This window comes from Aythya fuligula, chromosome 4, assembly GCF_009819795.1.
Source record: "Aythya fuligula isolate bAytFul2 chromosome 4, bAytFul2.pri, whole genome shotgun sequence".
NCBI lineage: Eukaryota > Metazoa > Chordata > Aves > Anseriformes > Anatidae > Aythya > Aythya fuligula.
In genome coordinates, this window is record NC_045562.1 from 17,739,876 (window position 1) to 17,756,046 (window position 16,171).

Here is a 16,171-nt window from a genome sequence, read left to right on the forward strand (position 1 = left end):
TCCCGCGCTGGGTGATGACGCGCGGGGCGTGACGTCACGGGGAGGGGGGGCGGTGGCGGCGGCCGCCATGAACTGGCTGTTCCCCCTCGCCAAGGGCGGCGGCGGCAGCGCTGCCTCCGGGGGCCCCGCGGCGCTGCCCGCCCGCACCGGGCTCCAGCAGCAGAAGCAGCGGCAGATCGAGGCCCTGCGAGCCGCGCACGCCGCGTGAGTGGGGCCCGGGGGGGAGGAAGGGGCGGTGGGGGAGCGGCACCGGGGGGCTGCGGGTGCCCGGAGCCGGGCTGGGGGCAGCCGGTGCTAAGGGGGTCCCTGCCCAGGGCAGGGGGTGTGGGACTAAATGGCCTTTAAGGTCCCTCCCAAGCCGTGCTGTGGCAGCCCTGCCGGCCCTGTAAGCTGCTTTGTTGGCGTCCAGCGTTAATTGCTGGTTATTTGTCAGCAGCCTGTTTTGTTCGCCGGCTCCCCGCATGCACCACGCAGGTTTTGCTCCCCCAGTCAGCAGCCGCACGTCGTGCAGCGAGGCCCTGCTCTCTCCTGGGGAACTTCAGCTGGCTCTGCGCTCATCGGTTTTGCCTGACTTTTTTAATCTTTCATCGCTATTCGTCTTCTTTTAAAACGAGATCCACGCTTCGCCTCTTCCCTGTTATGTTTTGAGCAAGCCCTAGGACTTCATTCCATTGACATGGAATGATCGATGCCTCCAAAAGCCATCCGTAAGGAGAAAAGACAGCAAGAAGCTCCTTACTCACTGCAGAGAAACTCTTCCACCTGCAGGTTTGATAGTTGCAGCCAGCTCACTGTCCTGATGTTTTGAATCATCGCACAGGAAGCACAGCTATGACAATATTGCTTGTTATTGTTGCTTGCTTAAACTTGGAGCCGTTCAGAGCCATTTTCACAAATATTTTTGAAAAACAGATCGTTTCTCTAAGAAGCTCCTTCTGAAGCCACGCAGCAGCTCACCTAACTAAACATTTATATTGGGCCAGCCTTACTTAGCCCTTTATTCTCACCCTTTTCACTGTACCAGGGTGATGAGCTCACCCAGAGGTAAATCCTCCAAAAAGGTGATCAGTTTTTTGTCAAGGTCAGCTTGCTGGGCTGGTTTGTTACCTGTTGATCAGGCCCCTGCTGAAGTGTGTTTTTGTCTCACATGTATGTTTTGTCATTCATCTTAGTGTAACCCAACTGAAATGCTGGAAATACAATTCTTAGCATGGTATAGTTTCCCTGAGTTAGCTAACTTTTTTTGTTTGTTTATTTTAGGTAGTAAAAGCCCTGGTACATGTGATCTTAATTTCATTAAAGTAATGAAATATTTAATTTAATTGAAAATCCCTTGTGCTAGGAGCTCGAAATCAAGTTGTTTTGGTGGTGGTTGTTTTTGCATTAAAAAAATACTTTTTTTGTATTTGCTTTTGTCTTAGCCAAAGTTAAGAATGTGCCGTTTTTGCACTGTACCCATTCCCACCTGGGGGAGGGACAACCAGCTTTGTTGTTCCAAGGGTTTGCTCAAAGGAGGTTACAAGAGTTTGGGCAGCTCAGGGAGATCCTGGGTTTCTTGTGTTCTCTCTCCTGCTTCTCTTCTCCCTCCCCAGTTCCTATGGGTTGCCCAGGTAAGGAGAACGTGATTATACACCCTGCTCAACATGATTTTGTAGCTGGTTTTTAAGAGCTTGACAGATCCTTGTAGTGCAGGAACACGCATGAGAAATTCCAGGGAGAATTCTGCGGTTAAGAACGAATTGATGATGGTTACTGTGCGGGGGTCTTGTAGCAGAGCCCTGGACTCTGATGGAGGGCTGTTTCGGAAGGTGGGTGCAAAGAAAAGAGGCTTTCTGGAAACACCCAGGTGCCAGGATTACCAGTTCCAGCTGTTTTCTCCCCCTCACAAGGGAGCTGTAGAGGGGTGAGGGAGAAGAATGTAGTAACCAGGTGCAAGCAGGAAAAATACGTGGAAGAGGAATCAGTCTGCTTTTCAAGTATGTTTTGATTGGGACATTACCAGATGAAGCTGATTTTCTGCCCTTTCTTTCCTGATCTCAGCCTCAGTGTGTTTACATTGTCTGGAAATCGTTCTTCTGAGCTTCTACACCTCCTCCTCCTCCACATTCTTTGGGATGCCATCTTTCAAAACATTCCTGCTATGCATGCAAATCAGAGCGTGCCCTGAATGTTGAAATCAACTTCCTCTTAATGCAGCTGCTTTTAGAGATTTGTCTCAGTAACTGGTCTGTTATGAGAAGTATGTTTGAATCGAGCCTCGTAAGATTTCCAAAGGAGTGTGTTGCTTCGTTTGATGGTTTCAGGGGGCCTGGTCTGTCTCTTGGTTGTCCCTGGATTAGGGCCTTCCAGTTCTTGGCAAGTAGCTCTTCTGCAGATAAAACTCCTTTAAAATATCTGCATAAGTGCATAGAACTTAGGAGTTGCAGACAGAAATACTATTAAAGAGTAAATTCATCTAGTAAGAAAGTGAGCCCGGTGTTGCTGTGTACGCTTTAAAAACTGATCAGTAAGCAGTGTAGTGGAGCAATATCTGGTTGTGAACCAGTTATAAAACCATTGTTAAAGTAAATGTTTCATGGGAAAAGATTTAACTGTTAAGAAAGCACTGATATGATTCATATATTAAGCCAGTACAAAGAGGAATATAAGTTGGTAGCGCTGACTTGGAAGATAAGTAGGTAGCACAATGTCTCTGCCTGTACTTGCATTGCTTGTGATAACGTTGAGGTTTAAAGGTTGCAGCTGCTATTTTTTTGCTTTAATATTCTTATTCATTATTGCATTCTGAAGTGTATTAACTTATTCCAGTGTTTTTAATTTTAGTGTTACAAGGCTTTTCAAAACTAAGCTAAATAAAAAGGTCTGAGGTCCTGCCTTTTTTTAGGCTGTAGGTACTAAGGCTGTGATATTGACCATGGACTGGATGCTAACAATTTCTTCTTTGACAGCATTGCAGAAATTCAGAAAGATGTGGAATACCGATTGCCCTTCACTGTAAACAACTTGACAATTAACATTAACATGTAAGTAGAGAAAGATACCTCTATGCACATTTTGAAAATTGAAGCTGTTCTCACAAAATACAGTATCGAACATAAGTGGGTTGCATCTTATAACTGATTTCAGGAACCATAACCCTGATTTGCACTAGTAGTTTTAGTAATCCAAGTAAAACTAGCTCTGTACAAGAGGCAGAAGCTAAGCTCAAAGCATAATTATATTTGGCTGTGCTCAATTCCCAAGCTATCTACGTGTTTTTAGTTGAAAGTGGGTAATAGAAAAATGAAAATTTCAGATGTCTTTGAGTCCCCAGCAGGTGAAAACAAACAGTAGCTGATTAATCTGCTGTTAACTCGTGGTATTAACTCTTATCCCAGTGAAACTTCTGGACTGTAACTTGAAAGTGCTTTGCTGTAACATTTCCTATGAATTTCCTTTACTGTGGTAAATGCAGATGGTATTCTGTTCACGTCTTTTTATTACTTAGCCTCAAAGTATTGTCAATTTGCATGATATTCTTACAGGCTATGCTGCATTGTCCTTAGAGTAATATAGTTTGTATTAGAAAATATTCTCAACACATAGCTTTTCCTTTGTCTGTGGATGTAATTGCATCGTTGTTCTCCTACAGTCAGTAAATGTTTTCTTTAGTTCCATGAGAATCTAATATTCCAGCATCTCTGAAGTGATATTACTGACGTACAGTTTTGTTACTGAATAATCCGTGCCCGCTTCATGATGTATTTCTGTATAACTGTTCTCATAGAAGAGCAAATTTATGTAACTAATAGTTTCTGTAATTATTTATTTATTTTTGCATAAGAAGCCTTCTTGAAGCAAACTTGATCGCGCGGTGTAGCTGTAGTAATGGTTACTTTTGTATTTGCAGCTTGCTTCCACCTCAGTTTCCTCAGGAAAAACCCGTCATCAGTGTTTTCCCACCTGTGAGACATCATTTAATGGACAAGCAGGGAGTTTATGTGACTGGGCCATTAATAAATAACGTATGTATAATTTGTAGCTTCACATATATCTACTGGTAATAGCGATTTTACTATGTCGTGCTAGATTATTGACAGTACTTCTGGGGAAAAAAAAAAGTCTAGGGCTGACTCTAATCCTTCTTAAGTGTCCTCAGTCTGAAAACATAAATTCAGTACTGTTCAGTATACTCTCTTCATTCTATTACTACTATTACTGAGTACAGTTTTACATATAGCTAAAACTGTGTTGTTATAGCTTAGAAAGTTCCTATCTCTTTTTTTTTTTTTTTATTAATGCCAATGGCACAGTTCTTGTTTCTCTACAGTGAATTCCAAATAAAGGAGAAAGATGGTTTTGGACTGTTTTGTAACCTTGTGCTTTCTACCCTAATCCTGTTAGAAAAATGCCAAGGTTTTGCTCTAATATGCAGGATTTTCATATGCTGTTCTTTTTTTTTTTTTTTTTTTTTTTTTTTTTCTCCCCTCTGCCAACAGGGATGGGGGCTAGGGAGCAGGTTGTTGTTTTTTTGTTTTGTTTTTTTTTTTTAGAGTGACTTTTTATGAACGATACAATTAATGATGCTTTTGGTCTCAAATTTAAATCTTAATTTATAGATTTGATTTTTTTCAAATGTAACTGGGTACTTAAGTTTTTGTTGTTCATTAGAAATGTTGAATTTATTCGTTTCTCCATTGATAATGGAATATGCAGAAAAAAAAACACTTTAGTTTCTGTTCAATTCTGTGTCTTTGTCACTTAAAGAATTTGGAGCTCTTGCATAAATAGTTTATGTTGGGCAATATATCTCTGAAATCACCTAGCACACTGCCACGTGTAATAAATGGCTGTGTTCAGTCTGTGTTGGAACTGCAGAATTCCAGGCATGATTTTTCTTTTGCATGTAGCTTAAAATTGGTTTCTGTTTGTTTTTAATACCAGTTTACAATGCACTCAGATCTTGGAAAAATTGTTCAAAGTATACTGGATGAGTTTTGGAAGAGTCCTCCAGTTCTGGCTCCTAGCCCATCATCATTTCCTTAGTAAGTATGTGTAACATGGTGATCGGTGTACATGTAACCACGTATATTAACTTTTCGTTTTTAAATTAAAAATAATAATAATAATAATAATAAATCCAACCAAGTATTAGGAGGACAGGAGCAGGAATAATATAGTGGATTTGTTGGGTGACATATATGCCTTGCATCTACACAATTGCATGTTTGATGGCACTATGTTTTTTAAAAGCACTAGATTTCATTGGATACATATATGACACAACTTCAAACTCTTTTATGTTCCTGAAAATGGCCAAGTATTGTAATTATTATTACAATAAATGAAATTTTGAATTTGCTGTAGATCATGATCTGAGCAGTTGTTTCTTTGTATTCTGTTTGTAATTTCCCAGGCTTGGAGGTAGTTTTCTGTTGCACATAGATAACTATAGTTTTACATAATTATACTAAATATGCAAAAGCGGCCTGAGACACTGCAGTCTTGTCTATACAGCAGTGCTTCTTTTGGCTGACAGTGATCCTCAGTTTAGATGCTGCTGCAATTGTGAATTTAAGAAACAATTCATGTTATTTAAAAGTAATTCTGGATATGTTGCTGAAGCAGTTAAATACTATATCATAAACAAGAACTAATGAATCATACAGATGCATTTTGCAGGACTTTAAGATATAAAGAACTTAAATTTACATTCTCACAAGTTTTTGAGAAGTACTTTTCTATAGTTATGCATGCACCTGTGTGTATTTGGCTGCTCTTCAAGGATATAGCTTAATAAAGTTGTGTATCTGTCTTGTACTATAATACATAAAGCAGGCTTTCTAATGTTAGAAGTAAATGAGAACAGAAAATGCAAAGTTTATGGTCTTTTAAAAATTCAGTGTTGTCTGTATGTGGTCTAGCAATTATAAATGAAATGATAAGGAAAATGCTGTAAGAGGTTGCTTGCTGATGGTCACGTTTTCTGTTGTTTTTAGCCTTTACAGCAAACCAGCTGCAATGCCTCCATATGCTGCTCCTCAGGGGTTTCCATTTCTTCCTCCATACCCACCTCAAGAAACAAACAGAACAATGGCAGCTGTGCCTGTTTCTGAATCAGTTTCTTCGAGCTACGCAACAGATAAGCCTGCTGCTCCCTCTTACGGCTTGATTACTGACCTGCCATTACCTGTTCCAACAGCAGAAGCGGTGCTTCAGGTCTGTGTATTGAGGTTTGCTGCTTAAGTTAATCTGGGTGCAAGTTCCCTAGAAGGCACACGTGGCAATGCTACAAAAATCAAAGGACTGTGCAGAACTGCTTTGCAGGTGCTAGGAGAATGAAGTGAGGTGCTTTTCTATACAGGATTTCTTACCCGAAAGCTATCTGGTGAGAACAATGTGCAGTGTCAGGCATTTATTTCTCATTGTCCTGCTTCAGATAGCTTCTCTTCATGGATCTTGTGTGTCTGTATTTGCACACTGCTCTAAACCATGGGAGGAGTATTTTTTGAGTGTCTTCAAAAAGCTTCATATATAAATGTTTAGTCTTTCTCTCATCATGTGGATAAAACCTTGTCTTTGGAAACAAGCTTTTCTTGGCAGATACTTTTCTGGTTTTGTAAATTAAAATTTCTACCTGCTATGAAGACATTTTCTTTTCTAGCAACTTTTTTGTGAGTGGTGGGCTGGAAAGACGTGCAAAAGATCAGAATGTCAATTTCTTTTCTTTGTTCTCTAAGTTCTACACCTGTGTTCCTACCTCTGTGTTTCCTGGGTCATTTGTCTATTGAGAAATGGAGGACTTAGCAAGACAAAAGAGCCAAATTTGGAGGAAGATAATTTTATGATATGCCACCTCAAACATCCCTGAGTATTTTTGTTGTCATGGTTGAGCTGAGACTTTCTGTGTTGGGAGACAGTGCTTACAGCTGCTTATTGGTTTTCCTACTTGTTACTGATAAATATTTATCTCCAGTTTTGGATTAATCAGTTTACCTACTAAGAAGTTGTTCTTTTTTTTTTTTTTTTTTAAATCTACTAAACATTTCTAAACTTCCATTTAGGTTGGCCAAAATGGATTTACTTACAAGATGCCTGATATTCCTGATACATTTCCAGAACTTTCAGAACTAAGGTAAATTTTCAGAAGGCAATAAACTCCCTAGTCCACAGTTACTGCTGTGTGTGATTTTGGTCATAATTCTGTATTTTTTACTGAAAGGCTTTTGTGGAAATGATTAATAGAATAACTACCAGTTATCAGAACTGTACAGTGAGAAAGTAAGCTAGCTTTGTATTTATATTCGCTTCTTGTTTAGTTTTTTTCTCAGTAGGAACAATACTTCAGGATTCAACACGAGGAAAAAGAGTCTTTGCTTACACTTTTTTTCTAGCTACTAGTATTCTGCTGTCTTCTGGGGCCTCAACAGGAGCTTAACTGTCACTAATACAGTAGAAGGAAACTTCAAGAGCTTACTCCTGAAAAGAAGAAAAAGGACAGGGAACTGGATTTGAGATTGGTTCACAAGTTACATTCTTTTAAAATGTTGGACTGTAGCAGAAGGTAAACAGTGGGCTACTTTGTGAGCAGCTCAGCACATGTTGCAGGATTGGGTTAGATAAATCCAGGTGGTAAATTGCCAGCTGTCCCAGGGTGAGTCATCTCCTTATCTGAATACTTCATATACATATTATGCAAATGTTTTCATCAAAATGTATCTTGTCATGATCCAGAAAGTGTACCATTGTTCCCATCAACTTGCTTAGATCTAGTGAGACAGCCTTCTTGATCAGTTATCTGGGGTTGAAGAGATTACTAATTAATTATTAATTCTGAAAGAGTTTTAGGCCATAAGTTTATTCTCTTTCTGGTCTCGCGTCTTTTTGCTGTTATCGTAGTTTATTGATTAAAAAAGCTGTCCTTTCAAAATGGAAAAAGCCTCTCTCGAGAAAGACTTGTGTGTTTTTTGTTTGTTTGTTTCCCTGGATGCTTTCCTAAGGGTCTGTGTTGAATTTGGTTAAGTCAGCTATAAGTTGTAGTAGCATCCCTAACATGTGGCAGAAAGTTTGTGCGTTGGAATGTGTGTGGGAAGGTGTTTGTTTAAAGAAATAAAATGCTGATACCCAGTCTCTTCCAGGAAGACTAGACTAAAAGTCTATGACTTTTCAGAAGGTAGTTGGGGTGTTAGAATTTGTTGGCAACATGAGTGTATTTAAGTCATGGATGATAATGTGGCTGCGCTGAGTAGCTGTATTGAGTACAGGTGGCAAGGCTTTGGTAGATGGGGGCTGCACAGATAGTCCGTGTGAGAATGAGCAAAGGTGTGTCTCTGTGCCTGGTACAGTTACAGGCCCACTGCAGGACAGCTGACCTGATCAGCAAAGCTTGGGACACCTCTTTGAAAACTTATCTAAGAAAACAAAAAGCATCGGGGGAAAGCAAGTGTCATTCCCATGAACACCAAGGTCAGAAAATAAGGGAGAGGAGGTGTTCCCAGGCACCAGAGCAGATATTCCTCTGCAGCCCATGGACGTTTTGGAAGAAATCACAGTGGAGCAGGTAATTCCCTGGAGTCCCTGCAGAGGATTACATCAGAACAGATATCCACACTGCAACCCATGAAGGATCCCATGCTGGTGGACGGAGCTGATGGATATTGCCTGGACACTGCAGCTGTGGAGAGCCCACGCTAGAGCAGGCTCTTGTGTCAGGAACTGCAGCCCACACAGAGTACGCGCACTGGAGCAGAGGAAAAGTTTGAGGAGGAAGGAGCTGCTGAGACAGTGTTGTAGACTGACTGCAACCCCCATTTCTCCCGTGCTGCTTGGGGAAAGGGGAGGTGGAAGAGTTGGGAATGATGTAGTGAAGTTGAGTCTGGGGGAAAAAAGGGGTAAGATGGAGAGAAAGGTGTTCCAGTTTGTCTTTGTTTCTCACAACCCAACTCAGCATTAAAGTAAAATATTTTTTTCTATGTTGAGTGTGTTTTGACAATAACTTGTAGGTGATCTCCCTGCCTCTATCTCAATCCATGTGCTTTTCCTTTTTATTTTCTCCCTACATTCTGTTGAAGAGGGAAGTGAAGGGAGCACTTGGGTTTTTGTCTGGCAACAAGACCAGGTCAACCCTCCACAGTAGCATTAAAAACCACTTTGAATCAAGGCTTGAAATGAGAGATACTTTTGGCTCTTTAAATGTGCTGCTGTAGATACACAATCCAGGAGAAAGGGTAAAAAGCTGTGGCCAAGCGTCCTGCATCTGTAAAGTTAGTTCCATGTGAATGTCTCAAACTTTTGTTTTATTGTTAATTTTAAAAGTGCTTTCTTTTTGTTTGAATGCAGTATATCACAGCTGACCAATATGAATGAGCAAGAGGAAGTGTTACTGGAACAGTTTGTGAATCTGCCACAACTGAAGCAAGTCATTACTGATAAAGATGAGCTAGTGAAAAGCATTGAAGAGCTGGCAAGTAAGAAGTCAAGATAACTGGCATCTATGGCTGTGTTCTGAGAACTGGATCCTTTAAAATAATAATAATTAATAATAGTGACTTTATTTTACAGAAAAAAACTTGTTGCTGGAGCCTAGTCTAGAAGCAAAAAGACAGACGGTGCTGGATAAAGTAAGTGAATAATATAGTCTTTTTCAGAACTAGTTGAAATGTTTTGTTTTTTTTCAGGGAGAAACCATTCTTTTTCTTCCTTTCAGTATGAGCAACTCACACAGATGAAAGCAGCCTTTGAAAAAAAGATGCAAAGACAACATGAACTTAGTGAGGTATAATCTCTATATCATATCCTTTAAGAATACTTTCCTAAAGTGAAGTTTTATTTGTATCTCTACTCATAAAGAATATTCTGGTTGAATTCCAATTTTACATGAAATAGTAAGATTCACATTCAGGATGAAATAGCAACCATATTGAGAGCAAAACAGTGCAATGGCACTGCTATTTTTCTTACAGTATAGTAGAAGCAAAGTTGGAAGAAGGCATATGATGAACTTGTAGTGCTGTTTTTAAGTACAATACTGGGGCAAGGAGTTCTAAAAATAAAGTCATTTTTAAAGAAGGCTTGTTCAATTAATAGTACCCATTTAATGTCATGAACTTGTAAACCTGTACCTGGGAACAATGACTAAAACCATTGCTGTGGAACTTTAAATGCCGTGTTTCACTTGGTATGCTTACTTTGGGCAACATTACATACAAACATTACATACATGTCAAACTTACTTCTCACACTGAATCCCTTCTAGATTAATAAGCTATGCTGTTCCTTGGAGGTGAAGCTTCATTTGGTTGTTTAGGCTTTTATGTAATCATAGGATCATTCTAGATATCATAGACACTGTAGACAGCACACTCACTTCTCACACTGAATCCCTGCTAGATTAATGAGGCTTTTATGTAATAGTAATGCTCTGTTCACATATCCCATATTTATATAGTCATTTTTCTTGTTCTTGGAAATGTGGATTTTGATGGATGATTTAATATTAAGTTTTTGTTTTCTTAGAGTTGCAGTCCGAGTGCTCTGCAAGCCAGACTTAAAGTAGCCGCTCATGAAGCTGAAGAGGAATCTGACACTATTGCAGAAGACTTCTTGGAAGGCAAAACAGAAATAGATGACTTTCTTAGTAGTTTCATGGAAAAGAGAACGGTATATAAAATACAAGTAATTGTAAACAGAGAGATATGCAGCACATAGTGATTAAATTTAAAAGGCAGAGTTTGAGCAGTCCTGTGATTTAGAACAGTGCTTTAGCAAGCTCCAACAAAACAAAAATGTTGCTATGTGTCTTCAGTCCATTTAAAATGCAGTCTGCATTCTGAATGCACATATATTTGAGGCAGGAATGAAAAGATCTCTTCCATTCGACCCTTACCATGCTGTTGCAGGTATTTTTGTACCACTTTCTTCTGTATCCTCTATAGATCCAGGAAACATAGCCACATAGGCTATTTTAAATTTGGTAGGTTAATATAGCATGTTGTGTTATATTAAACATCCCTAACACTCAGTTTATTAAACTTCTTATACTAATTAATCTGTTGATGGTTATCAGCAAATAAGCAGCAGGTTCAAAACTAACTGTTCTTGCACATGCTGTGGCAAGCACAACTTACTGTGTAGTGTACCTTTCTTTAAAGTTGCCTGCTAAAGGCATTTCGTTAAAAGAGGAAACCTTTCACATTGTGGATGGAGTGATGTTATCAATACACAAAATTGTTCAGCCTGAAGTTTGGAGGGAACGTTCATGGGTCTTTCCCTTCTTAAAGAGCCTGAGAAATAGCTAAATCATTGAAGAGAAAATACAGTATGTGTTGTACAAATTCCTTTCAGAATTCACTCTTCCTATGTCTTATTTTCTAGCTCTGCCACTGTAGACGAGCCAAAGAAGAAAAACTTCAACAGGCAATAGCAATGCACAGCCAATTTCACGCTCCGCTATAGGTAAACTGCTGTTTTAATATTTGTGGTGAACTTCTTTTAATCTACCACATTGTTACACACACTTCTGAATTGCTAACAGCAAATGGATTTGTTGGAATGTTTGGTGTTCTAATAATGCTTTGTTTGGGAATCAAGTATGTGCTCCACCTATTGTTCATTAACTCCTCCAGAAATGGTTTTAAATGCAAAATCTAATTATGGAAATTTGTCTTTACAGGCTTCCTGCAAACTACACCTGCCAACAGAAGAGTGAAAAAAACAATAAAGCACACTTTTTAATAACTATTATTTGCGAATAAGCATTTCATCTTATGTGGTTGTATTTATAGAAGAGATTGTATACGGAGTTGGGACTGTTTTTGTACAAATTAGAATGTCTCTTTATATTCTCATTGTACTCAAGAATCCTTCTATTGCAATCTTTGCACTAATTTCTTGTATTTATTGTTGATAGTTCTTATTATATTTAAGTTCCTGCTGCTATACCCCATTCTTCAAAGATTAAATATCTGAACATGTAATTTTGACTAGCTTTTTACATTTTTATAAAAACATAATTCATATCTTTTGTATTTTGAAATTTAAACAGGTTTGGCTGTGGAAGTGTTTGAGATAAATGGTGATAGGGCTTTGGAAACTGAAGAAGTTCATATTTGAGATTGTCAGTAAATTCACAAGCTGTCTTTTCTTGAAGCCAAAATGTTTAAGAATAATTTTTTTACTTTTAGGTAATAACACAAAACTAATTATAGCCTGTACTGTGTTTTGGATAAGTAGATTCAGATTAAGCAGAGGATGTGTTGGAACAAAATACGTTGGAATCAAAATGGAATAAATGAGCTCTGTGTAGATTTATGTTGCTCAATAGCACCAATGCACTTGACGTCAGGAGTGGCTTGGTACCTGGCACTGTAATTAAACGCAACTTTCATCTAAAAATTTCATTTTGATATTTGTTTTTACTTACGGGAAAATAAAAATCAGTTTATCTTCTAGCTTGTGTGTTAGGCACGAATATGCTCATCCTGTGAGGAACTCAAAAAGCACTTTACAAAAAACTAATGCTGAAGTTCTTTGTGAAGTAACAGTTACTCTCTATGTTAAAGGAACAATGAAACTGATTTGGCTAGGGATGTACTGTGTTTTATGTTAAGGTCAGTGATAAAATTTGGAACTGAGCCTGCCCTTAATTCTGCCCTTTAACCACTCAATCTTGACTCAGGTGAGGATCTTTTGTAGGATGGGGCATGTTGGGTGAGAGTGGATAGGACCAAATGCAGTATTGTAGTAGGAGAAAAATACAACCCCTAAGTACATACATGTATATTATCTCTTGGTCTTGAAAAAAGACAAATTACTTTTCTTAATCTCTCAGTGAATTAGGTTTTCGTGGGGATAGTCAAAGTTCCAGAAGAACAGAAGTAACTACAGTTCTGGAAGAGGAATAAGGTAAAGAACTGATTAAGTTATCTGTCAGAAAACAGTTTGGAGATAACCTTCTTAGCCCAGAAGTTACTCTCTTACCTGGGTAGGGCCAGAAAACATCACAGAATCGAGTCTGAAACTAAAGCAGGTCAGTCCAGGAGAGAACTTCTTTATATCACTCATCTTCAGCTAGTGCTAAACACTGGCAGAATGGAATAAGGTATTTCTTTATTCACTTTTCTCCAATTTTAAACTTGAAGTTATGGTAAAAAAAAAAAAAAAAAAAAAAAAAAAGTAAGCGCAAGAAGTCTGTACCGCAGCCTAGTGAATCTTCAAATGGAGCTTTAATCTCAGCCCTCTTGTACTTCATAGTTTTGTTGCCTGTTTGCTGCTGCCGTTCAGGGCAAGTATAGTATTTGCTGATGTTTGAGTTTTTGTATTTTGAAAAGCCAGGCCAAATACTGAGATTGGATGTCCCCAGGTAAATACAACTATCGTCCAAATCAAAAAAGATACTTAGGTGCCTGAAAAAATAAGTAGTTTATAAATGCCACCAATTAAGCAATAATGTACAGAATATTTAAAAAAAAAAAAAAAAAAAAAAAAAAAACCACACCGAAAACATTTCCACTGAGTGTGCATAATACTGCTTTTTTATTGATAGAGCACTTCTGCTAGCTTGCTAACTAAAGCCCTACTTTAAAATGAGATTGAAATATTTTCTAAGAGGTTTTGGAAACAGGTTTCTGATTAGTGTGATTTCTGCATCTGTAGAGAACTTAGACTTAAGTCATCAGTGTTACCTTCTTGGCAAACCCCATCTACGTCTGTGTTGAGTATACAAGTTCCTTTGAATCCTTCTGAGTATCTAGCTAAGGAAGCTTAAAGACTGGTCATGCAATTCTGTAGTGGTCTGTCATTTTTTTATTTTTCCCCTATTCCTTGTAAGAAGAGAAAGGGATAGATGAGGAAACATCTGGTGCTCTTCCTCAGTTGGACTATTTTCCTTACACATTTTATGTTGCTATGAAATGACAGGCTTCTGTCTTCATTTGCCACCTCCTGTTCAATGTTCTGTGGTATACTATGGTGTTCTGCTGTGACTGAACTCTCCAGTCAGGTCACTTTCAGATCATTTGCTTCCAAAACTCGAACAAGTTCACAGCATTTCAGCTTTTCCTCTTTGCTTAGTCCTGTTTTCCAAGAGATCAAACTTACAAACGTAGGTCTTCGTAGCGTCCTGATGATATGTCAGTCTTCCATGCAAGTTCTTAGTACAGTGTTTCTTTTTCAGGGGTATCAGTGTTGAAAGACCTCTCTCATCTCCCTTCTTGTTTTCTCTCTCATACCCATTCCTATTTCTAAGGAGATTTTCCTCTTATTTTTTTTAGTGGTTACAAACCCATCCAAAGGAGCACACAACTCCCTGAATCCAGTAACAGTGTACTTGGCTAACTACAGGTGTCCTGTAAAATATGCAGGAATGGCTTCCTTATGACCCTTAAAAGATAAAGCAACCTGCTGTTGTTTTTCCTACTGTTGTTGCTTTGTTATTTTAAGTCCAACGATATTTGTGCCAATGCAAGCTTTTCTATATATGTAACCTTCATACTGTCACCAGAAGACATGGTAGAACAGTGATAAATACTCTGACAGAATTAGCTGGCTTCTAGCTTGCTAGTTGTTAACTGTTAAGCATATTCTTTATTATATTTTACAGAAATGTGTAGTTGTAAATCCAGCTTTAAACAATTCCCTATGAAGTGTAAGAGGATGGAAGCTGCTGTGAGATGCATATCCTAAAAGTCTTTTGAAATGTGTCAAGTGAACTTTTAAGCAGCCTGAAGTAGTAGGCTGCTTATTGCTTACTGGTTTCTGAAGGGCCTTGCATTGTGTAAAGCTCATACTGAGGTGTTACACCAAATGGAAAAGTGAAATGAGTAAGAAATACAAAAGTAAGGAGGCAATTTGTCATTGGTATTGCGGTAGTTTGGGGAGGGTTCAAGGGCACATTCTGTATTGTAACTGCTAATTGAGTCTGATTTTGCATACTTACGTACCTCATCTCATTGCAAAACGGTGGTTTTTAAGCTGAATTTAGGCCTCCTGTTCTTCCCTGAGTCAAGAGACTACTTAAATCCAGAAGTGAATTCTCCATATAGCAATTGTAACTGTTGGTATTGCAGACCAGAGAAACTTTAAAACGTCTGAAATCAAGTAGGTTTCATTTTAACTGCTGTTAATGGTACGTTCTGCTGGGGGTTATCAAAGAAAGTTTTCTTAAATTTCACAGTATATTTGACATGCTAACTTTTCTGAAAGACAGATTGTCAGATACATACAGCTATGCTAACCACCAGTACAAACAAAAGACTAGAAAGTTAGATCTAAGTAATATCTAATCTACAGTATTTGCTGTATTTACCCTCTACGTACTCCTGCCACTTTGGACTTTGACCAGATACAGAAGTTAGAAATCTTTTAGTCTTGTTTCTGTCTAAGTTCTTACTATTCCCTCTGAAGACTAGGAATAATCTCTCTTAGAGACATTCAGGTAAAGCTGAATTAAAACACTGGCAAGAGAGTTAAAGTCAGTTATTACAGCCTTATTGTGTACATTATTCTGAATAATAAATACTGTAGTGTGTTAAACATATGAATAAAGGCTTTGGGATTTTTTAACAAAACTGGTAATTGTCTTAAATTATGGATAGAGTTGTTGAGTGGATACAGAATTGTGTTGGAAACTGGTGTACAGTAAGCTACACAAAGACAAACTTTCATTCTTTGTACATAGTGATTTGTGTTTTTCCAGCTTTACCCTTTCAACAGCAGTCATTACTAGAGCCATCTTCACTGAAATGGGTTTTGGAAACCCACACTGCAGCTCTGGCTACTGCTTTTGTAAATGCTGTAGTTTGGTCAGACAGCTACAGAAATGAACTTTACTGTCGTTCTTTGTAGCTTATTGATATGTACATCACCAATAATAAGGGAATACTTTAACAAAGTAAGAAAATGACCACATTAATCATCGGAAACAATAAATTATTCTGAATAAGCTTGACAACCAGTAGACTTTTAAAAACAGGTCCTTGACTGAATTCAGTTATTGATTCTAGTGAACCAGTAAAGTTTCATTAGCTTATTTTACAGAACAATCTATATTAGAAGACCACTAAATTTTAAGATGTAAAATAGTTTGATTTTCTGTCTCCTTGTGTTTTACTGGCAATTTAAATCATGTAAATAAGGTTGAATGCTTATTTTAATATTCCTTCCCATCTCCCCATTCTCTGGCAATGTTTCTGGT

General features: G+C 38.4%; 1 protein-coding gene across 1 annotated transcript; it reads left to right on the top strand.

Annotated features, from left to right (window-relative positions):
- Positions 1 to 44: 44 nt before the first annotated feature.
- On the top strand, positions 45 to 13,125 carry VPS37A (VPS37A subunit of ESCRT-I). Its single transcript, XM_032186854.1, has 12 exons — positions 45 to 204; positions 2,949 to 3,023; positions 3,890 to 4,004; positions 4,924 to 5,024; positions 5,979 to 6,198; positions 7,044 to 7,114; positions 9,319 to 9,446; positions 9,541 to 9,599; positions 9,686 to 9,754; positions 10,495 to 10,638; positions 11,353 to 11,433; positions 11,651 to 13,125. The coding sequence occupies exons 1-11, from the start codon at positions 68 to 70 to the stop codon at positions 11,431 to 11,433; spliced, it is 1,200 nt and encodes a 399-aa protein (XP_032042745.1). The 5' UTR covers positions 45 to 67; the 3' UTR covers positions 11,651 to 13,125.
- The last annotated feature ends 3,046 nt before the right edge of the window (positions 13,126 to 16,171 follow it).

Excerpts from the sequence above, each read along its gene's own strand:
- VPS37A (XM_032186854.1), top strand. The coding sequence starts at position 68 with ATGAACTGGCTGTTCCCCCTCGCCAAGGGCGGCGGCGGCAGCGCTGCC. Across the intron at positions 4,005-4,923 it reads CTGGGCCATTAATAAATAAC|TTTACAATGCACTCAGATCT; the intron begins GTATGTATAATT and ends TTTTAATACCAG. Across the intron at positions 7,115-9,318 it reads CCAGAACTTTCAGAACTAAG|TATATCACAGCTGACCAATA; the intron begins GTAAATTTTCAG and ends GTTTGAATGCAG.